Source organism: Homalodisca vitripennis, chromosome 2, assembly GCF_021130785.1.
Source record: "Homalodisca vitripennis isolate AUS2020 chromosome 2, UT_GWSS_2.1, whole genome shotgun sequence".
NCBI classification, from domain to species: domain Eukaryota; kingdom Metazoa; phylum Arthropoda; class Insecta; order Hemiptera; family Cicadellidae; genus Homalodisca; species Homalodisca vitripennis.
Genome location: NC_060208.1, coordinates 9,194,015 through 9,208,368, shown reverse-complemented (window position 1 = coordinate 9,208,368; position 14,354 = coordinate 9,194,015). Strand labels below are relative to the sequence as shown.

The window sequence follows — 14,354 nt, the reverse complement described above, 5'->3', positions numbered from 1 at the left end:
AATTCCCTGCAAGGTGAATCACGAGAACTAATGATGGGCCGGAGAGGGATGGTAGTTTTGTGGATTTTGGGAAGGCCATACATATGGGGGATTTTGGAGTGGTGAGGAGTTAATTTAGATCTAAATTTATCTGAAAAAAATTCTTTATGTTTTCTTAAGGTGTTTGCTACTTTACGTTCAAATGAATCAGTCGGGTCTTTATTTAAAACTGTATATTTGCCAGTATTTAAAGTTTCCGCAATCTTTTCTTTATACGCTACCGAGTCAAGTACCACAGTAGCGTTGCCTTTGTCGGCAGGTAAGATTTTGACCGTGTCGTCTTTCCCAAGGATCGACCTGGCCTTTTTTCTCCTCTATTGTCAATTGGGTTTTATGGGAGGAATTTTTTCTGAGTAAAAGAGACTGGCCTCACAGCGAAACCCGGTCACCCTGTTCCTCAGGTAACTGTGAAACAGCCGACTCAAATTCCAGCTACGAAATCCAGTGCCTTTACCGATTTTTGTGCCACAGAAAAGTTTAAACCCTTGGATAATTACTGATATTTCCGCTTCATTCAGGATTTTTGAAGAGAGAGATTGATTACATTTTTTATTATTTGCATCCGTATTCACGTTGCCATCCTTAGGCAAATCACATTTTTTAGGCCTAATTTTTCCAGTTTGGAGATTTTCTTTTTCTTATCTGTTTAGAAACTTTTATACATCTATTTTGGAGCTTTCGAGAATGTTGTTGAATTCTGTACCGATCAGTGTTTTTAATTCAGTTTTTTTACACTCAATACTATTTTTGGAGGAGGTATCTTTCACGATGATGATATGCAATTCTTTCTTTAAGTAAAGATTTAGAAGCAGAAGACAAAATTTTACTGGCTTTTCCTACTATGAAAAAGGAGTTTTTTAGAGTTAACCCTATAGGCATAAGGTCTTCAACCTTTACATTTATGCAAGAAAGTTAAATGATTAATGTGTTTAGTTAATTTAAGATGCAAGCTCTCAAGGTCTTTGATTTGTTTACTGGTTCCGGGTTCCGTACCGAGAATCAATTCTTTGTTTGAAAGGTTATTTTTAGACGATGGAAGGATTGTGAAGGAAACAGGATTTTTCCGGACATTTGCCATCGTTAAGTGAAACAAGAAAACAGTAACACTACGTTTCGAGATCTGCAATCTGATCTCTTCTTCAGGTAAAGAAACTAACCTAATACATAATTACAAACTAGGTTAAAAATAAACAAATCTTACTAAAGCGTTGTGGCAACGCCTAAGTCTGGAATCACAACCTACATGTTGTATGTCAACTTCACTAACACTAAAGACATGGCACTTAATACAAAAACTATACAAAACACTAATCATTGAAACTAAACTACGGAATACAGGGTCACAATACGTCTTCACTCGTCTACTAACCATCTACGACTGACCAGAGGGACTAGCACCAATGGTACTCGTGACGGCTGGCTAAAACAAGATGGCGGAAATACAAGGGAAGGGGAACAGGAATGGGCCCCTATCGTTATTATTGGTTCATGCGAGATGAACTTCTTAAAACCATATTGTGACTCCGCAGTGGTTTATTACAATATCCGATCCGTTTGATACTTTTGGTTTTCTCTTTAGTTCATTTTTTAGAATTGGCAACCAAAGCGGCCTAATCTCTACTGATGGTTGACTGATTGGTTGGTCTGCCAATTTAATGTATGTTGCCTCAATTAATTTCCTTTTGAAGAAATGTGGTTTCCCGATGTATTATGTGGGCTTCATCCCCAATTCATATGATGGTCTTTCGGACCAACAATGGTGTGCCAATTTTTGACTTTTCTGTGAAACCCTTTCTCGTGTTTTCTTTGTGTTCTTTTTATCCTTATGTTTAGTGGTCTTTTTTGTCTCGCCTATGTATTCCCTATTGCAGCTACATTTTATACTGTAAAACACAGTTTTTGGAATCCTTGTGTGCCATTTTTTGGTTTTGTTTTTACGAGACTTTGTCTAAGAGTGTTGTTGTTGTTTTAAACGCGGCGTTCTAATGTTTGTACTTTCTACCTACTCTTCTAATTTTCTCCGATAATCCCGGCACATAAGGGATTGACATAAACGCAAAATTTATCACAATTCTGTTTTTCTGACTCAGGAATGATTCTTCTGGTTCGTTTGCACTTATTAATTACTAATTGAGGGTATCCATTGCTTCTGAGATCCGATTCAATTTTCTTAAATTCTTCTTTTAGTCCATCTTTATCTGAGCACAAGCTCTTTGCTCTATCAAACAACGAGTAGGCTACTCCTTCTTTTGACAGATTTTTGATGGGTGGATTGATAATTTAAATATTTTCCTGTGTGTGTTATCTTTCGAAAAACAGTTGTCTTAAGGACATCCCTATCTCTTAATACACACACATCCAAAAAGGGAAGCTTGTTTTGGACTTCCACTTCCATTGTGAGGCGGATGGAAGGAGAAATACTATTAATGTGATTCAAAAAATTATTTAATTTAATGTCTCCATGAGAAAAAATAACAAATGGTATCATCCCACATACCTCCACCAAATCTTCGGTTTGAACTGAGCTGAAGCCAAAGCTTTTCGCTCAAATTCCTCCATAAAGATATTGGCGAAAATAGGAGACAGGGAGAACCCCATTGCCATCCCCTCATCTTGACGGTAAATTTTACCCTCTAACTCAAAATAATTGCATTGAGTGCATAGTTCTAACAGTTCCATAATTTACTGGCACGGGAAGTTTAGTTCTATCCTTTAATGTTTGGTCTTCTTTGAGACGTGATTTAATAATTCCGAGAGTTTCTGGAACTGGTACATTTGTAAATAGACTTTCGACATCAAAACTTACCAGTTTTGTCAGTTTCAGTCAACTTTAGGGATTTGACTTCTCTACGAAATCCCAGGAATTTTTGATGAAAGAGTCAGTTTTTCCTACCAATGGTGTTAAGATGTCCAAGAGACTTTAGACAATTCCCTGCAAGGTGAATCACGAGAACTAATGATGGGCCGGAGGAGGGATGGTAGGTTTGTGGATTTTGGGAAGGCCTACATACATATGGGGGATTTTGGAGTGGTGAGGAGTTCAATTTAGATCTAAATTTATCTGAAAAAAAATTCTTTATGTTTTCTTAAGGTGTTTGCTACTTTACGTTCAAATGAATCAGTCGGGTCTTTATTTAAAACTGTATATTTGCCAGTATTTAAAGTTTCCGCAATCTTTTCTTTTATACGCTACCGAGTCAAGTACCACAGTAGCGTTGCCTTTGTCGGCAGTAAGATTTTTGACCGTGTCGTCTTTCCAAGGATCGACCTGGCCTTTTTCTCCTCTATTGTCAAATTGGGTTTTTATGGGAGGAATTTTTCTGAGTAAAAAGACTGGCCTCACAGCGAAACCGGGTCACCTGTTCCTCAGGTAACTGTGAAACCAGCCGACTCAATTCCAGCTACGAAATCCAGTGCCTTTACCGATTTTTTGTGCCACAGAAAAGTTTAAACCCTTGGATAATACTGATATTTCCGCTTCATTCAGGATTTTTGAAGAGAGAGATTGATTACATTTTTATTATTTTGCATCCGTATTCACGTTGCCATCCTTAGGCAAATCACATTTTTTAGGCCTAATTTTTTCCAGTTTGGAGATTTTCTTTTTTCTTATCTGTTTCAGAAACTTTTATACATCTATTTTGGATGCTTTCGAGAATGTTGTTGAATTCTGTACCGATCAGTGTTTTTAATTCAGTTTTTTTTTACACTCAATACTATTTTGGAGGAGGTATCTTTCACGATGATGATATGCAATTCTTTCTTTAAGTAAAGATTTAGATGCAGAAGACAAAATTTTACTGGCTTTCCTACTATGAAAAGGAGTTTTTAGAGTTAACCCTATAGGCATAAGGTCTTCAACCTTACATTTATGCAAGAAAGTTAAATGATTAATGTGTTTTTAGTTAAATTTAAGATGCAAGCTCTCAAGGTCTTTGATTTGTTTACTGGTTTCCGGGTCCGTACCGAGAATCAATTCTTTGTTTGAAGGTTATTTTTGACGATGGAAGGATTGTGAAGGAAACAGGGATTTTTCCGGACATTTGCCATCGTTAAGTGAAACAAGAAAACAGTAACACTACGTTTTCGAGATCTGCAATCTGATCTCTTCTTCAGGTAAAGAACTAACCTAATACATAATTACAAACTAGGTTAAAATAAAACAAATCTTACTAAAGCGTTTGTGGCACGCCTAAGTCTGGAATCACAACCTACATGTTGTATGTCAACTTCACTAACACTAAAGACATGCACTTAATACAAAACTATACAAAACACTAATCATTGAAACTAAACTACGGAATACAGGTCACAATACGTCTTCACTCGTTTCTACTAACCATCTTACGACTGACCAGAGGGACTAGCCAATGGTTACTCGTGACGGCTGGCTAAAACAAGATGGCGGAAATACAAGGGAAGGGGAACAGGAATGGGCCCTTTCGTTATTATTGGTTCATGCGAGATGAACTTCTTAAAACCATATTGTGAACTCCGCAGTGGTTTATTACAAATATCCGATCCGTTTGATACTTTTGGTTTTCTCTTTAGTTCATTTTTTAGAATTTGGCAACCAAAGCGGCCTAATCTCTACTGGATGGTTGAATGATTGGTTGGTCTGCCAATTTAATGTATGTTGCCTCAATTAATTTCCTTTTTGAAGAAATGTGGTTCCCGATGTATTATGTGGGCTTCATCCCAATTCATATGATGGTCTTCGGACCAACAATGGTGTGCAATTTTTGACTTTTCTGTGAAACCCTTTCTCCGTGTTTTCTTTGTGTTCTTTTATCCTTATGTTTAGTGGTCTTTTTGTCTCGCCTATGTATTCCCTATTGCAGCTACATTTTATACTGTAAACACAGTTTTTGGAATCCTGTGTGCCATTTTTTGGTTTTGTTTTTACGAGACTTTTGTCTAAGAGTGTTGTGTGTTTTAAACGCGGTTCTAATGTTGTACTTTCTACCTACTCTTCTAATTTTCTCCCCGATAATCCCGGCACATAAGGGATTGACATAAACGCAAATTTATCACAATTCTGTTTTTCTGACTCAGGAATGATTCTTCTGGTTCGTTTGCACTTATTAATTACTAATTGAGGGTATCCCATTGCTTCTGAGATCCGATTCAATTTCTTAAATTCTTCTTTTAGTCCATCTTTATCTGAGCACAAGCTCTTTGCTCTATTCAAACAACGAGTAGGCTACTCCTTCTTTGACAGATTTTTGATGGTTGGATTGATAATTTAAATATTTTCCCTGTGTGTGTTATCTTTCGAAAAACAGTTGTCTTAAGGACATCCCTATCTCTTAATACACCACCACATCCAAAAAGGGAAGCTTGTTTTGGACTTCCACTTCATTGTGAGGCGGATGGAAGGAGAAATACTATTAAATGTGATTCAAAAAAATTATTTAATTTAATGTCTCCATGAGAAAAAATAACAAAGGTATCATCCACATACCTCCACCAAATCTTTCGGTTTGAACTGAGCTGAAGCCAAAGCTTTTCGCTCAAATTCCTCCATAAAGATATTGGCGAAAATAGGAGACAGTGGAGAACCCATTGCCATCCCCTCATCTTGACGGTAAATTTTACCCTCTAACTCAAAATAATTTGCATTGAGTGCATAGTTCTCTAACAGTTCCATAATTACTGGCACGGGAAGTTTAGTTCTATCCTTTAATGTTTTGGTCTTCTTTGAGACGTGATTTAATAATTCCGAGAGTTTCTTGGAACTGGTACATTTGTAAATAGACTTTCGACATCAAAACTTACCAGTTTGTCAGTTTCAGTCAACACTTTAGGGATTTTGACTTCTCTACGAAATCCCTGGAATTTTTGATGAAAGAGTCAGTTTTTCCTACCAATGGTGTTAAGATGTCAAGAGGGACTTTAGACAATTCCCTGCAAGGTGAATCACGAGAACTAATGATGGGCCGGAGAGGGATGGTAGGTTTGTGGATTTTGGGAAGGCCATACATATGGGGAATTTTGGAGTGGTGAGGAGTTAATTTAGATCTAAATTTATCTGAAAAAAAATTCTTTATGTTTTCTTAAGGTGTTTGCTACTTTACGTTCAAATGAATCAGTCGGGGTCTTTATTTAAAACTGTATATTTGCCAGTATTTAAAGTTTCCGCAATCTTTTCTTTATACGCTAACCGAGTCAAGTACCACAGTAGCGTTGCCTTTGTCGGCAGGTAAGATTTTGACCGTGTCGTCTTTCCCAAGGATCGACCTGGCCTTTTTCTCCTCTATTGTCAAATTGGGTTTTATGGGAGGAATTTTTCTGAGTAAAAGACTGGCCTCACAGCGAAACCGGTGGTCACCCTGTTCCTCAGGTAACTGTGAAACAGCCGACTCAATTCCAGCTACGAAATCCAGTGCCTTTACCGATTTTTGTGCCACAGAAAAGTTTAAACCCTTGGATAATACTGATATTTTCCGCTTCATTCAGGATTTTGAAAGAGAGATTGATTACATTTTTATTATTTGCATCCGTATTCACGTTGCCATCCTTAGGCAAATCACATTTTTTAGGGCCTAATTTTTTCCAGTTTGGAGATTTTCTTTTTCTTATCTGTTTCAGAAACTTTGTATACATCTATTTTGGATGCTTGTCGAGAATGTTGTTGAATTCTGTACCGATCAGTGTTTTTAATTCAGTTTTTTTACACTCAATACTATTTTGGTGGAGGTATCTTTCACGATGATGATATGCAATTCTTTCTTTAAGTAAAGATTTAGAAGCAGAAGACAAAATTTTTTACTGGCTTTCCTACTATGAAAAAGGAGTTTTTAGAGTTAACCCTATAGGCATAAGGTCTTCAACCTTACATTTATGCAAGAAAGTTTAAATGAATTAATGTGTTTAGTTAATTTAAGATGCAAGCTCTCAAGGTCTTTGATTTGTTTACTGGTTCCCGGGTCCGTACCGAGAATCAATTCTTTGTTTGAAGGTTATTTTTTGACGATGGAAGGATTGTGAAGGAAACAGGATTTTTCCGGACATTTGCCATCGTTAAGTGGAAACAAGAAAACAGTAACACTACGTTTCGAGATCTGCAATCTGATCTCTTCTTCAGGTAAAGAACTAAACCTAATACATAATTACAAACTAGGTTAAAATAAACAAATCTTACTAAAGCGTTGTGTATTCCGTAGTTTAGTTTCAATGATTATGTTTTATAGTATAGTTTTTGTATTAAGTGCATGTCTTTAGTGTTTAGTGAAGTTGACATACAACATGTAGGTTGTGATTCCAGACTTAGGCGTGCCACAACGCTTTTAGTAAGATTTGTTTATTTTAACCTAGTTTTGTAATTATGTATTAGGTTAGTTCTTTACCTGAAGAAGAGATCAGATTGCAGATCTCGAAACGTAGTGTTACTGTTTTCTTGTTTCACTTAACGATGGCAAATGTCCGGAAAAAATCCTGTTTCCTTCACAATCCTTCCATCGTCAAAAATAACCTTCAAACAAACAATCATATATATCATGTGTGTTAGTTATAAGTATGTTTATGGCTTTGCTCTGTTTGGTCAAACCTGTACTGACAACTGGGAATACAGATGACAGAAAGAATATTGCTTTATTTGTTTTTGATATGCTTAGGAGGTTATGTTATATGTGTTTGTGTCGGATAATTGTGTTTTACTAAAAGTGTTGCACTTTTATTCATAGTTAGTGGTAGATTAGGAGTGTGTATTGTTTCTTGAAGTGTTTTACAACTTCTTATAAACCATGCCAAGAGCAAAGGATTAGTTACAAAACTAAATCTAAAACGTGAGTTTTAGAGGAAACAAGTACCGTAAGTTGGACTCTAAATCTAGGCCTACCCAAACAGATTCTGCTAGCCCTAGCCCTAGGCCTACTACTAATGCAAACATTAGCTCTGCTTTTCTAAAAAACTGTCCTTTGATAAATATGACAATTATGAAGGAAACTGGAATGGGTAGTGTTATTTTGGATCTTAGTTTATTTAGTGAGCAATTAAAAAAATTTGTAAAATGTAAATTCTGCGATAGCGAAGACTGCATAGAACTTTGTACTACGGATAAGAAAAGATTTGGATTGGCTGTGAATAATTGAACTGAAATGTTGTGTTTGTTTGGAATCAACTAATTTTTACAACTCTAAAAAAAATGAGAATGGGAAAATATAAGGTAAACTTGAAATTTATTTACGGCATGAGAACGATCGGAAAAGGTATCAGTGCAGGTAAAACATTCTGTGTGTTCATTATTAGACTTACCTTTACCACCTCAAAAAATAGGACCTTGTAGGTAAACATAATATATCAGGCTGTTGAAAATTGTGCTAGTGAAAGTATGAAGCAGGCAATTGAGGAAGCTGTGTCTGTAAAATGAGTGTGAAGAAACGTCAAAAAGAGATTTGACGGTTTTTGTTTAGATGGGTCTTGGCAAAGGAGGGGACACAAGTCACTGAATGGGGTTGTCAGCGTAACATCATTAGATACTGGCAAGGTTGTTGGATGTTTCCATAATGTCCAAATACTGTCAAATCTGCACTGTACATGAAAATAAAAAAAAAATAGTACCTGATCATATATGTTCCAAAAACTACGAAGGGTCAAGTGGCGGCATGGAAGTTGCGGGTGCCCTAGATGTTTTCCGAAAGTCCAGAGATCGAAATGTACGGTATGTACGATACTTAGGAGATGGTGACAGCAATGGTTTTAAAAAAGGTGGTTGACGATAAGCCATATGGAGATGAAGTAGAAGTAAGAAAACTGGAATGAGTCAATCATGTCAAGAAGAGAATGGGGAGCAGACTAAGGAATTGAAGAAACGGTTGGGAAAAACAAAACTAAAAGATAATAGAGCAATAGGGGGCAAGGAATAGGCTAACAAATAATGACATAGACAAGCTGCAAGAATATTATGGCCTAGCTATAAAAAGAGGTGGATCAGATCTTCAAACAAATGGTTTAAAAATGTGTGGGCAACTTATTTCCACAAAATATCGAATGATTGACTACTCCGCAACATGGCCTATGTCCAAAGGGGCCGGAGTCGTGGTGCGGTTATAATAAAGCCGAAGCCCTACATCAGACTTTCAGCCATAAGTCACACACAATTTGCCATATGAAGTATGGGTACAGATCAAAACAAATTTATAGAGATTTAGCCAATCCGGATCTTCTAAAAAAATGCCTTGACCAAAAGACTCAAAACCAGAACGAAAGTTTCAACAATGCCGTCTGGTCTAAGGTGCCTAAAAATGTTTTTGTAAGGCTAAACACTCTAAAACTTGGCATATATGATGCAGTTTTAAACTTTTAATAATGGATTCACCAGCAAATTGGATGTGTATAACAAGCTAGGAATCAAACTGAGCGAGAAGTCTGTTGCCCCGCATTGCGAAATTTTGATACAATACGATTGAAAAAGGCAGAAAAATCTGCTTTAGACATGACCAAGGAGGCTAGAGTTGCTAGGAGGAAAAGAAAAACTTGCATTAGAAGAGGAATATGAAGACCCAGATGACCCTGAGTACGGAGCTGGGATGTTTTTTAGCAGCAAAAGGTTAGTTTTAGCAGTCATTTTTGCCTTTACCGGACCATTTCCCGGAAACTTGGTTTTTTTCATATAAAGGTACATGTATCTCAAAAACTATAAATGCTAGAGAATTGAAATTTGGTATGCATATAGAAACAGTGCAATTCCAAATGGTGTTGCATCTTTTTATCATTCTATCTAAAAAAACAAATGAGAAAAAAAAATTTTTGGTATAAAAAAATAATTTTTTTACACACAATATTTAAAAATTCCTAAAAAAATTTTTTTTAAAGATTTTTTTACTAAAGTTGCAAGAGATGTTTATTTAAAGAGTACTCTTTGCCTACAAAACATTTGAAGGTTGTAACTTACTTAGTTTTGACAATACATGTACCTAAAGTTTGTAAATTTAACATGCGCGGAATAGGAACGACCCGCTCCCCTTAATAAAATAGGTGTCAGAAACTTGAAAACATTTATCTAGAACTATAATAAATATTAGAAAGTATTTAATAAATAATTATTTTACAACTGAATTACTTCTTTCTTTACGATTACTTACAGCGAGACGAGTTTCTGCTCTCCTGTCTATATCCAGCTTCTTCTTCTTGATGTACATCGAGCAGTCCATTATATGAGACGCTTTAGGATTTTTATTCTCTGGAATTTTGAATGTATATGAAGACAAAAACAATAGTATAAATTGTTTTACTATTTAAGTATTTACTATTATTAAATTTTTGTGAAGAGATACAAATTTATTATATCATTACTTCTATATTGAGTATTGTAATTGAGAATGTAGTGGTTGAAATAAAAAAACAGGATTATTAATAGACTTAATATATACGCAAATTTACTGTAGTTTGAATTATTTAACTGATAAAAAAAATTTTACAATCACATAAAAAGTTTCCATGGAATACTCATTTCATGTTTCTATACATTTCCTTTGCACTAGGCACTTCCTTACTTGCAAGAACTAAATAACACTATGAAACTTGTGTTTTGGAGGAAACACAATCACAGTACTGTAGCTCTAGTGTCTGAAGCTATGGTAGAGGGAGTGCCTAATTGTTTGTACATAGTTGCCTCCTGCTGCTTGAATGGCACCTCACAATAAAATGTAGCTCTCACTGTACAGAAAGTAATCAATGTCACAATTCTGTTACTCACTGAGATGTACAGAGACGTCTCTGTGGCTCGAGATGGATCCTCTGTTGCTTGTATATATGTAGGCCAGTATCCGCTGCTTCAGCTGTCTTGGGTCCGTGACTATTCCCTCCTTGTCCACGAATGTGACGTCTAGTACGACCAAGTCCCCTTGACGTGGAGCGTTTATCTGATCTTTGTCATCCAACAGTACTGAAACATTGCACTTAACAATATAGCCAGTCAGATAGCAACTTAGGCAGATATTATAGTGTCTTAAAGATAGTTAGGAGCAGAGTTCAAATTAAATATTTATACAATTTGATAAATAAATGTTTGGTTAGTAGATGTGGAGTGTTAATTACCTTAAATAATTAATGGTGGCTCTTGTTCGATACAACATTAGTTCACTGTCTGTAGAGAAAATTGAGTCACAGTTAGGCCTTGTTTAGAATGGAAATTTATTAATTAGAAAATATTATGCAATTTATTTTGAATAGGATTGTGAAGTTTATTATCAGGTTGCCCAGCCAAGTTCAATCCTGAAATTCCCGTATGATAGAATGTATTATTTTTGTTAATTATGTTATGCATAATGTTGATTTTTAAAATTAACATTTAAAACTTCTGTATCAAACACATTATTTACATAAATTCAAATTTATATTTCAAAGCCAATAATACAGGTAAGTTATGACAACCACTGACTGCCAAACACCACCACCAACTAGACTCGTGGCCACCACATACTGGACTCGTGACCACCACAAACTAGACTCGTGGCCACCACAAAATAGACTCGTGGCCACCACAAACTAGACTCATGACCACCACCAACTAGACTCGTGGCCACCACATACTGGACTCGTGGCCACCGCAAACTAGATTGTGGCCACCACAAAATAGACTCGTGGCCACCACCAACTGGACTCGTGGCCACCACCAACTAGACTCGTGGCCACCACACACTGGACTCGTGGCCACCACACACTGGACTCGTGGCCACCACAAACTGGACTCGTGGCCACCACAAACTGGACTCGTGGCCACCACGACACTTGGCAAATGGCCTTGAACTGTCAACTCATCTCACAACCCTCAACCCTCTCTTTCACAAAGACAATACCCTTGAACTTAATCACACAAAAATCGTTAGATGTGCTTAGTTCATTTTTCACTTTATACGCATCTTCCTCAAAATTCCTGTACACATACCACATTTTCCCATACATAGTAAATTTAAGTACAATTCCAGCACGCTCGATACCATAATTTTGACCATTTTACTCTCCAAGAAACTTGCTGAATTTAGTACATTTTCATTTGACTAGTTATATCTTGAGCGTCATGAAGTTGCCTACTGTTAGTTTAATATAACATACTATTTTTTTAATAATTCAAAACTCCGATGAATTCTTTTGTCCGTCTTAGATAATTTACATTTGAGTGTAAATTAAAAATCAAAATATGAGAATCAAAACCAAAAAGGTGTTTACTAGGACAGATTGACATTGAGGTAGGTCTTGTTCTCACCTTGACACTCCAGCCGAGTTAGCTCTCTTTTTTCATTTTCTTTTTGAGGTATTATAAACTTATTTTTAACTTCTTTTTCAGAACTATGTTTGATCTCAATTCTATATGGTTTATTCCTGAAAAGACAAAGATATCAAAATTAATCATACTATAAACTATGGACTCTAAAACTAAACTTGTAAAGTTTAACGTTTGAACCAAAATTCTACAGGAACGTCTTGGACAATTTTTTTATAGTAAACTAGTTACTAAATCACAATAATTTGACACATAATTTTAAATCCTTTGGACAATATTTATTTGGAAAACATGTTCATCTATGTTGTGTAATGACTCATTTCATACACCCATCTCACATTCATTTCAATACTTAATTTAAGTTAGAAATTTATTAGTAATAATAATTAAATAATTAAGGAATAATTATTTATAAATTGTCTCAAATTTTAATACAAACAATAATAAATACAAAATTAAATATATCAAAATTAATCAAAATTCACCTTATTATATAAAACTCAAAAATTATAAAGTGAACTAAAGTCAGTGATACAGTGTGCAGGGATGATTGTTGAGTGAAGAGAGCAGAGGTTTAAAAGTTTAGAGGAGAGAGAGATATGGAAGAAGTGAAGCAAGATTTTTTTTAAATAAAGAAACTGGTTACATTTATTCAGCAGTATTTGATTGAAGAAAGGTTACTTTATTAAATTCATATTATCACTGAAGTACAGAGAAGCAGAAGACAGACATTGGGTGAGAAAATCCCTTTTTAAATTCAACAGTGATCCATTGGAAGAACATAAAACCCAGGAACATTCAATTTGGCTAACAATATTCAAAATTAATATTATACCGTAATTAAAATTTAACAAAATTATTTTTCAAAATTACAATATCTTTTATTAAAAACAATACCTAATATTTCTATTTCATTAAGCCAGCACGACCACCCTGTCCTAAATTTTAAGAACTGTATTTAAAAATTTACCATTATTGTATCCTCCATCTTGTTTCAAAATTCAAACCTGTATGTCAATTTATCATCATTAAAGTTCACATTTGTATCATACTGAATTATTTATTATTTCTAGCTATAATCATCAGAATACAAATTAAGTTTAACCATTTATTTAAAGTGTATAGTAGTAGTATATTACAGTTGCTGGATATAAGTTGACACATTTTTTAAAGTGCTTTTTCATTATTTACCATCAATATTTGTACAATACAATATTTCCTACAGTAAAAACATTCCTAATTATACTACTATCTGTGTGGTTTAAAAGTGAATTTGATTGCAGTATTTTGTAATAAGTTTGATGTAATAAAAATTATGTTGTAAAATCTTCAACAGCCAACAGATATTATTTTATTTTGAACATTTTGGTACAATAAACATTAAAAAATTATAAAGAATTAAAAAAATCAATTCTTAAAACACTAAACATGATTAATAGGTATGCAGTTGCTCCAGTATGGAGGAAAATAATGGCATAAAATGTAATATGTATTTTTGTATTATTATTTGTTCCTAACAATGGTTAACCCTGGAACTGGCCATCATTTTTCCCAAAATGGCAGGCACTTTTTGGTGATTTTGTAAGGGTTTTGTATTTTAATCACTGCTCATCTATTTTTTAAGATACAAACATTTTAAAAACATCAATGTCTTTAGAAATAAATGCAGTTTCCCAAAAAAATATTAAAGATTGAATCATTTAATATATTTTTATTTTTTTACAGATTAACGTAAAAATATTAGTAAAGAATAAATTTTTCTCAAAATGTATAGCACCCTCTCAGGTAATATGAAAGTTTTTAGAATAATTCTAAAATATACAAAAGTTTGCTTATATACCTCAATTACAAATTACAAAAAAAATATTTAGGTAAAAGAAGTTTATTGGTACTTTTGGATAATATATCTATAAAAACTACAAAATCTGAAAAAAGTTTGTATAGCACTATTATGTATACCATTGTGACATTTTGGAATCTATTGGATGAAAACATATTTTTTTCTAAGAGATAAATATATGTAGAAGAGAAAAATATGATATTTATAGAAGTTTACATTGTATAAGATATTTTTATGTGGCAACAAAAC

The 14,354-nt window shown here is 34.5% G+C and overlaps 1 protein-coding gene across 3 annotated transcripts in view; it reads right to left on the bottom strand.

Moving 5' to 3' along the window:
• Positions 1–14,354, bottom strand: part of LOC124353514 — an 86,957-nt gene that overhangs the window by 38,826 nt on the left and 33,777 nt on the right. For all 3 annotated transcript variants that reach the window (XM_046803384.1, XM_046803382.1, XM_046803383.1), the window contains 3 exons: positions 12,248–12,363; positions 10,739–10,927; positions 10,125–10,222 (listed from right to left, as the gene is read on the bottom strand). In XM_046803384.1, coding sequence (XP_046659340.1) covers positions 10,125–10,222; positions 10,739–10,927; positions 12,248–12,363 — 403 coding nt within the window. The remainder of the gene's footprint in view (positions 1–10,124; positions 10,223–10,738; positions 10,928–12,247; positions 12,364–14,354) is intronic.